The sequence below is a fragment of the Mercurialis annua genome, linkage group LG3, assembly GCF_937616625.2.
Source record: "Mercurialis annua linkage group LG3, ddMerAnnu1.2, whole genome shotgun sequence".
In the NCBI taxonomy this organism is placed as follows: Eukaryota; Viridiplantae; Streptophyta; class Magnoliopsida; order Malpighiales; family Euphorbiaceae; genus Mercurialis; species Mercurialis annua.
Window position 1 is genome coordinate 66,591,926 of NC_065572.1, and position 10,463 is coordinate 66,602,388.

General features: G+C 28.9%; 1 protein-coding gene across 1 annotated transcript; it reads right to left on the bottom strand.

Moving 5' to 3' along the window:
- Nucleotides 1-4,474: 4,474 nt before the first annotated feature.
- LOC130015289 (amino acid transporter AVT3A-like) lies at nt 4,475-9,662 on the bottom strand. The gene is made up of 3 exons (XM_056105086.1): nt 9,295-9,662; nt 5,100-5,291; nt 4,475-4,490 (listed from the first exon to the last, which is right to left on the bottom strand). Exons 1-3 carry the CDS (start codon nt 9,660-9,662, stop codon nt 4,475-4,477), a joined length of 576 nt encoding a protein of 191 aa, XP_055961061.1.
- Between the last annotated feature and the right edge of the window lie 801 nt (nt 9,663-10,463).

Genomic DNA, 10,463 nt, shown 5'->3' on the forward strand with positions numbered 1-10,463 from the left:
AAAACTATTTTAGTATTACAGTTGTATAATCAAGGTACAATATAATAAAATTCAATTCGAATTATTACCTTATCAACAATGGCGGAACCAAAAGGCGGACTGTATGGTCGCTTTCTGACCGCTAATTACATATTATTTAAGTTCTCAAATTATTACCCTATTAAATTATTAATGGTCATTTTTTCCTTTTTTGTACGATATCTGCAAAAAATATTTTTTCTATAAAACTTGTTAAATGAGATTTTTCAATTAATATATATATTATATATTTAAAAAGTAGGTTCAAGTCAATGAGACGGACCTTACAAAGAAAGGCAAAATGATCAAGTCAATATTTAAATCTTAATTCCCACTAGATAACACAAATTAAAATTCAACATAATTAAAAATTAGAATATACATAAGTGATGTATAAAGCTCTCAAATTGTCAAGGCTGTCTACGTTTAAAATATGGAATTACAACTACTAAGTCAATGTTTTTAACAAATCAATTGTAAACAATAGTATAGATTCCAAATGGTTGAGCATATAGATTAGTTCTCTATTTTTTAATTAGTAAAGGAAAAGCTTGATTAGCTCATTCTTTAATAAGGATTATGTAGATGAATATGTAGACTTCCTTTGGTTCATTGCAAATGAATATGTCACGACCCATTTTTATGAATCGTGACCGGCGCTAAGGTATGGGTATGGTTGTATCAAAACCCGTAGCTAGCCTTGCGGATAACCAACTTATAACATTTAAAACAATATACTTGCAGAAAGTCACATGCTCGGGGGCAACCGAGACTTCAGCCTAATCTAACAGTACAATATAACAACATATATTTAAAGTACGCTTATTTCAAAATAATATCTAACAGCATGACAATATATATAAAATTCCATAAACACTGTAGTCATGCCAAAGCTGATAAAATAATAGTTGGACCCATCCAACAAACAATAGTCTAAAATATGAATAAAAGACTAAGACATGAATAACTGATATTACTACTGCGGTCTAAGAGTTTAAAAGAGTTCGACTCTTTTATTCTGAAAATAAAATAAAAAACCTCTGAGAATGAAGAAACGGAGATCGACCAATGCTCAAATCATAAACCTGGAAAATTTGGGAAAACAACGGGGTCAGATTTACTGAGTAGAGTTTATATAACCATTTACATTTATTAAGTTAAAAACCTTTAAAACGTTTAATAAAACATTTTCATTATGGATCATCAATGAAACCCTAAACCATAATTCTAAATCCATTGTCGTGTCGGTGAGACGTATCTCAATAACCGATCCCCGACTATCACTTAATAAATAGTGAGCCCAGGAGACGTATCTTCCACCGGTGCCCTCACTAAGGTGAGACGTATCTCAAACCTACCTCAATACCATAATCATTACCGGTGCGCACGCAGTCCCGATGATGCCCATCGAGTAGCACGTTCCAAATCAAATCCACAATGCCGAAAACAGTTCAAAAGTTGTTTATACATATATATATATACAAAATATAATAATTGCTTAATAAAGAGGTAAATAGAGATATAAACTCACTGCTTGCTATTCCACGTGAAACTGACAAGCAATCTAACTCTGGTTCGCCATCGCCTCTGAAGTACGAACAGTCATCAGGTCTAAATTAAATATTAAAATCAAAATTAAAATCAGACCCTAATTCTAAATAGTACTAGACACCACATAGGACTAGCACAGCAACAGCAAGTCAATGTAAAGTCAAGTCAGAGTAATCATAAAACTCAAATAATAATAAAACCATAAACAATCACGTCTATTGAGTTCCCACTTCAAATGAGTTTCAGAAAATATTATTTAAATATTATTTTAATAATAAAATAAATAAATTTTCAAATAGTGGGTTAGCCGAGTTATCGATAACTACCAAGCTATCTCACATGTCGGGCGACCCAAATCTAATCCGACCCAAATATTTTATTAAAATTATAAATCATAGTTTATAATTTCCAAAATAACAATTTCATAAAATAATGAATCATTATTTAAAACGGAACTCATTAACTTAAAACTGAAGTAACCAATAGTTACTAACAATTTATTTAATTAAAATAAATTAAGAAAATATTTAAAATCTAAAATATCAAATTGACACGTCTAGTTAATAAATTTCAAAATTTAATAACCCGAGTAATTATAAATTATTGGTTAAAATATTCACTTTTCATTTATAATAATCAAAATGATTTAAAATAATTTAAATTATAAATAAGATTAATATTATTTTTAGATTTAAAATAACGTTACCAAAGTAATTTAAATTATAATTAATAATGTTATCAAATTATTTTAAACTATAAATAATAATGTTATCAAGTTACCAAATTATAAATAGAAACTAAATCCGTAAATAAAAATCGAAATTAATTAACGTCAGATAAGATGTGAATAGTTAGAAATAAACTTAAAGGATTCTATTTATAAAAACAAAAATAAAATAATGATTTAATTGATTAACCCAAAACAACCGGTGACCAGATTTGACATTAAGCCACCATCACTACTAGGGGTGAGCAAAGTTTTGAAAAAACCGACCAAACCGACCGAACCAGTGAATTTTAGTCGGTTTGGTTTGGTGATAAATTTTCATTCGGTCGGTTTGGTCAAACAAATATAAATTTTCGGTTATCGGTTAACGGTTCGGTTAAAAATTTAAAATTTACACTTTAACCGAACCGACCAAATACTTAAAATTTTGAATGCTTATTATGAAAAGTAGGTTGATATATTTTTTGAATTTAATTCTTGCTATGGTATATTGTTTGGATTTGTGAGAAAATGCTTCATTTTTTTTCTAATTTTCATAGAATTTAATTATTTGAATTTGTAAAAAAAATTAATTGATCTTTAAAGCATATGTAATTGAAAAAGCCTATAAAAACCCATAAATACCCAATTTAACCGAACCGACCGAACCGACCAAAAAAATTTCGGTCGAAACAGATTCGGTTAATGTTCTTTGTTCGGTCGGTTCGGTCAAAAATATTACAACATTCGGTTTAATCGGTTTGGCCATTTTCGGATCGGTTTTGACCGAACCGACCGAATGCTCACCCCTAATCACTACCACAAGCAGGACAAAACCAAAACCATATACAATGCAAAAAAAAAAAAGAAATTTCCCGCCAAACACAATTGCCAAGAACACTATATTTTTTCTGCCATAGCTAACCCACAGAGACTCACCAACGAATCAAAACGATACAAGACTCAAACCATAAGAGAAATCTCTATTAATCAACAACTAACACATGAAAATATAATCAACAAAACACCAAAATCATAACCAATCAATTTGCAGAATCATCTAATAGAACTCGTAGTTTAAGAAATTTAGAGCCCGAGGAAGAACGACGAAGGAATTTTGATATGAACCTTGAAGATTCAGTTAATAAACAAGTCAAGCAATAGATAATAACCATTAAACCACAAAGATCATAAGTCAAAAGAATAAAGATCAATGGCAGGAACTTAATTATAAGCAGAACCAAAATAACAAATAAAAACGATGAAACGGCGACGGCTATAGCGGATTGAATTACGTACCAAATCCGATTCCGAAGCGTAACGATTATAGAGGTCGATGAGTAATGATGAAATGTCGAAAGGAATTCAGATTGATGCTAGAATAGTAAAGAACGTGCGTTATAAATCGGTTTTACGATATCGTAAGAATAAAGAGAAGAGAGACGAGAGGCTTACCGGATTGAAACGGATGAAAGGAATGGTGAAAGCGATATCTCAGAATGGTTTGGAGTGTTTGACGGCTAGGGTTTTGTTTAAATACGAAGGAAAGAAAAGGGTTTTGAAATAATGAATGATAGAAAATAAAGGACGCAGAAAATCTTACTACTACTCAAACAAATAGTTTATGCTTCATAAAAAAAGAAGAAGATGGGCTTCCTAAATTTTAAGGCCATATACAATTTGGAATGGGCCACTTTCACGTGGAAATTGAAAGGTAGTGCATGGAGATTTTGCATGAAATAAATATTCATTTATATATATAATATAAACCAAACACGAATCGAATCACGACCAAATCAACGAACGACTCGAATAAAATTAAATAAAAATAATTAATAGTAATAATAAATTATCTAAACCTCCACGGAATGCAAAAATTAGAATTAAAAATTTAAAAAAATAATTAAAAAAATACGGGATATTACAGAATATGTGATCAAAATTAATAATGATGGTGAATTAATTTCCATTATACTAGTAGTAAATATATTTCCATCGCAATATAATTATCCTTTATTTTTATCCCAAATACTTGGTGTCTTCAAATAAATTCAAAATCTTGAAAATTAAAATTTTCTATGTCCTCATTTAAAGTCCATTATCCGTGTCATTTTTTCGACAAAATGAATTGATTAAAGTTCTTAATAAGAGTATAATAAAAATAACAAAAAAGTTATAAAATTTAATATATTATTCGTGCTACTTTAAGTTTGAACTGTTTGAAAATGACAAATAATAAAGTGAAGTAGTTATAGTATTCGCTAAAAAGATAATAATATAAAAATTAAATTCCTATCATATCATTTAATAGTAAATTTTAAAAATATAATTTATTTTGTGTAAATATTAATTTTATTTAAAAGACTATTTTTGTGTATTGATATAATGTTATAAAAATTCACTAACTTTACACGTTTTTTCAATTTAATTACGTTTTTTAAAACTTCTCATAAAAATACATCAACTTCTATTTTTTTTCTCAAATTCATACACAGTGCTGACGTGGCACTCATTCAGGTGCAATTTGTTGAGGTGCAAGTCATTTTTAACCAATAAATGAGTGATACATCAGCACCGTGTATAAATTTGGAAAAAAATGAAAGTTGGTGTATTTATATGAGAAATTTTAAAAAACGTGATTAAATTGAGAAAACATATAAAGTTGGTAAATTTTTATTACATTAATTCTTAATAGAATGTAGAAGAAACTTAATCCATGGGCTAAGCCCACGGGCTGAGAAAGAAGGCAAAGTAAGTATTTTTCTTTTTTATGGGATTTTTAAAAAAATATATATATAATAGAATCGAGTCGTATAAGATGTACCCTCTAGGAATATCAGTTCTCCCCAAAGGATAAGAACCTGATACTATTGGTGTTTGAATCCATAATTCGTCAAATCTGAAGATTAAAGGAAGAATCAGCTGAATCCCCAGATGAACCGGAACCCCCGAGAATTCGGAGAAAGCGCATCGCTTAAGGGATTCGCATAAAGATCGAGTATACGAAATATCTTTCCTGTTCGAACACAAGTTCCAATTTAGAAAGATATCTCTGAATAAGACTTCTTCTTGAATAAGGAATCCCTTTCCTATTCAAGCTCAATACCTATTAAATAGGAATCACTTTCCTATTTGAAGTTTAGTAGGTATTCTATCAACTACTCCCTCCGTCCCATTTAAGAAGGGACATATCTCAATTTTTTTTGTCCCACATAAGAAGGCCAAATCATGAATTTTGTGCCATTTTACAAAGAATTCTCTCTTATACCCCTATTTTCTCTTTCTATAATTAAAGCTAATACTCTTCACACAAACTACAAGACAATAATTAATAGGGGTAAAATAAGAAAAACCAAGAGTAATTAATATTTTCTTAATTTATGTGTAAAAGGGGTATGTCCCTTCTTAAGTGGGACGGAGGGAGTACTATATAAAGAGTTTGAGGTATAATTAAACACACATTTACATTCATATACTGGAAACGCTGCTTAACGTCTAAACTGACTTTAGCATTGAAGAGTTAATAGGAAAAACACCGCTCGGTTAGCTTCTACCTTATTTTACAGATGATCAGAAGAGTCTGACTCCATCATATATTGATAGAATGAAGAAGAAACTTATCAATTCACGGGCTAAGCCCACGGGCTGAGAAAGAAAGTGAAAGTAAGTACTTTTATTTTTTATGGAGATTTTTTTTAAAAAAAATATCAGAAAAAAAGAAAATTTCCTACAATACAATACTTTGTATTTTATTTTTAAATATTTTTATAGGTCGTATCTTCTTTTTATCAAAAATATTTTAATTTTAAAAATATTATTTTTTACTTTTTAATAATTTATGTTTTTTTATAGATATTTTTCTGGTATTTTTTGTTTTTTGTTTTATCGTACTTTTTCGTGTAACTATGATGTTTTTATAGTGTAGTTATAGCGTTTTTTAGTGCAGCTATGATATTTTTATAGTATACATATAGTGTGTTTATAGTGTTTTTATAGTGTATACCATAAAACCACTATAAATACACCATAAACACTACAAAAACACCATATATTCACTAGAAAGACACCAAAAATACACCAAAAATACATCAAAAATACACTATAACGTAAATAAATCATAAAACACGGCAAATAACCACAAATTAACTCGTTACAAAATAAGTAGTATCAAAATAAAAGAACAAAACTATGAATAATAGAAAGACAAAATAATTATATGAACAATAGAAGAATTTTATATACAACAAAATAATAGATCTACAATAATCTATTTACAAAAATTCTAAATTATCATAAAAAAATCTAAAAATTACAAAAAATTTAAAAATGACGTCGAGAAATCCATCAGAAGAAATGCGGCGACGAGAAAATCAGTGAAGGAATTGTGACGATGGGCACCGAAAAACGCAAGGACGATAAAACTACGACGAAAATTCCATCAGAAGACGTGCGACGGCGAGATGGAAGAAAGTGACTATTGAAAGAAAAAAGAGGAAAAAAATTTTGACATGGAGAGAAGTATAGAAAGGAAGGGACAAATTTGTCAGGGAGAGAAGTAGAGAGAAAAAAAATTGTGAAAAGAGTAAAAAAGTGCAACGTCTATGAGAATCAAATGAGTTAAAATGAGATAAAATTTAAAAATATAATAAGATATTTTTGATAATATATTTTCAATAAGAATAAAGAGGACAATATAACAAAAAAAAAAATTTAAAAATGTGTAAATACGTTCCAAAAGAAGATATTTTAAAAATAATTTCCAAAAAAATTAAGATTTTTTTTTCATGTATAAAAATTTTGTTTTAAAACTATCAAATTTATCAAAAATAATTACAAAATTATCAATATAGCCACACATGTTCTATAGAACTACAAACCAGTGTTTTAAAAACCGAACCAGTGGCCGAATCGGTGAGGCCATCGGTTTCCGGTTCAACCGGTTTAGCCGGTTCAATGACCAGTTCAACCGGTTAAATAAATTTTTAAAAATCAAAAAAATCTGCTTCACCGGTTTTTTACCGGTTCAATCCGGTTCAACATTCGGTTTTTTACCGGTTCATAGCAGTCTGATCCGGTTCAACCCGATCCAATCGGGTCCAACCAAAAAATCCGGTTTTTGCCTTTTCAGACCGGACCATTTACCGGTTTGCAGTTCAACCGATCCGACCGGTCGGTCCGGTCCGGTTTTTAAACACTCCTACAAATACAAACAACCACGCGCATATTTTAGCCACAGAAATGCGGAATCGTCTGGTATTTTTTTCACTTTAAACTGTTAAGATGGTTAAAATACAATATAAACCTGTTTTCTAGAGCTAATTTGCATGGTTGATTTCTAATACATATTTTGAATTTATTTTATGTTTACTTTTTGACTATTTGGTTAAGATACAATTTTTTATATTTCTATTATGTTTGTTTTAAATTTATCTTAAATTTATATGTTTAAATTTTTTGAAATATTTTAAAATTTATTAATAAATGTACATAAATAGTTTTAATATCATTTTTTATTTTCTATGATGTATATACTATTTATTTTTAAATTTTTATAATATTTATCTATTATAATTTATATTATATTTATTTATTTAATTTTATATTATATTTATTTTCAGTTTGTTTTTTATTTTGTATTTATAAAATATAATTTGTATGATATTTACTTATATTTTTATTTTAGTATCTTTTTCATTTTATTATTATTTTATATAATATTTATTTTCAGCTTATAATTTTATATGTTTATATAATAATTATTTTTTGTATTTAACGTGGGCCAATAAATTTTAATGATAAATAATTCTACCTTTTGCAAATAATATCATGATCTATTTAAATAATATCTTTAAATTTTTATTTATTTTTACTATCAGCAATTAACGGTAGTTAGTAACATTGATAGATAAAAGGGTTTAATTATTTTGTTTTGAAAACATAGGGTCCTAATTGTACCAAAAAATAGTTTAAAATTACAAGGTTTTTTTTGTATATTTTACCTTCATATAATTATGCACGTGCACGGTTCAGGAGAATCCAAAGATTGACAAATTTCCGGAACCGTATCATAAAATGGTTAAGTTTGGGAATTTTCTTTTTCGGTACGACAGGGTTCAGAAATTCGGTTTTAAATAATTTGGTTCGAAGATCACTAGAACCACGAGTATTATTTTAAAATAATAACATGAAATTTATTTTTAAAGATGCATAACCAAATAGTAAAACTGTAAGAATGTAATATTAAAACCAAAAATATTTAAATAGTTATGTTTAAAATTATATACTTTTACATTTTAAAAATAAAAATAAAAAAACAATATTTGTGCTCAAAATTTCATCAAATTTAATCAACGTATTGGAAATAAAGAATTTAATTTTACTATAGTTATTGAAAAAGTAACTATTATTTTAATAAAAAAAGGTAAACTTCCGCTATAACAATCGAAAGAGCAAAAACTGCTAAACTTAACCACTGCAAGTTTTATTACCATTGATTTTATTGTGTCATTTAACAAAACACAAAAAAGATACCTAAATAAACTTTTTTATAAAAGCTAGTGATTCTATTTTCTTGCACTACCACTCAATAAAAAGCTAAAAATAATACAAACATCAATAATCAATCACTGCTCTTGTATTTTCTTGATCCTCATTATTGTATCTCTTATACTTATGTTATCGAACAACTTGTGGGCATTAGCTAAAACATCACATTTAGCACAAATATGAAAGTTGATTCGAACAACTTAAAATGTAATTTTTCAAAATACACTTTAAGGTGTATAGGCAAGGTTCAATCAGCATCTAACAAATTTTATTTAAGCTAAATTAAAATTATAAAATTTAATTAACAGAGAGCTATAAATAATATATTCATTTTAAATCATGTTGAGTAATATACATTAACAAATAGATGGTAATAAAGTGAAATTTAGAGAAACTACTCTTCAAATTGCGAGAAAAATGACAAATTGAACTAAATGCAAAGTAACCCACTAAGCTTACTATCAAAATATTACAGAACCACTAAGCTTACTACTAAAACAACCACCAATCTGAACCGTAAACAGTAGCTCAAATTGCAGAGTCTCTGCTCTACGATCTCATGAATCGGGTTCATCATCAATAAAAATGTAAAGAAAAAATTCATACATAAACCAAACTTAACTAAATTACTCAATAATCTTTGTCCTAAGCTGGTGGTGATTATAGTTTCATCACCAAATACAAAGTAATCCAATATCCCGAATTTTCCATATAATAAAAAATGAGTGTCAAACATTATCCTAACAATTTCCATAAGAAGAAGAGAGAACCATCCAAAAGCATGCAAAACTGGCTTATATTTCACAAAGATAATCATGTCATCTACCATAACCATACCCATATAGCTCCAAGATTAACATCAGCAAAAATACTTAGCGGAACCAGATGGGTTAATGTTGGAATTAAATTTAACCCTAATTGAAAAGGAAAACAACCCCATATATACATTGTTTCAGGACTTAAAAACCCCATAATGTTTTTGAAAAATCTTGAAAAGATTCATGAAATATAATTTACTAAAGCCAAATTAATAAAAAACTTAAACTGAAATCAAGTGACTAAACCCTTCAGAGTTCAGAATATAAATTCGTAAATCTATTACATGCAAATAGATGAGTAAGCATACCTTTCTTGATTGAAGACTGAATAACTATTTAACCCGGATAAATATACATGGGAAGAAACTTTCAGGGAAATCTCATAGCTCAGTAATTTTAAACAAAATCAAAGCCAGGATGCATGTGATCAATAACTGATGAATCACCAAACTAAATCCGAGCTGTAACGACCTGCACACCACAAGCAGACAGAGGTCAGAAAGAACTCCGGTGGGGGTCACCGGACGTTCACTCCGACGCTCAAGTAAGATTTGAGGTAAAGGAAGAAGAAGAAGAGAAAAGAGAGTGCTTAGAGTAGAGAAAAAGAAAATTACCTAGGGTTTGTCCTTAAACCCTCTATTTATAGTTAGGGTTTAAGGACAAACCTGCCTTGCTGGCAGGCTGTGAGCCCAGTGGTCCCAGAATTCGGTTATGCTCACGTGGGAGAATATCCCTGCAGGTGGCGCGGTTTGTTAGGTGTGTCAAAGGGAACATTCCTCACGTACCTGTCAGAAGATCTTCTGTGGTCCCAGGATCTGGTACAC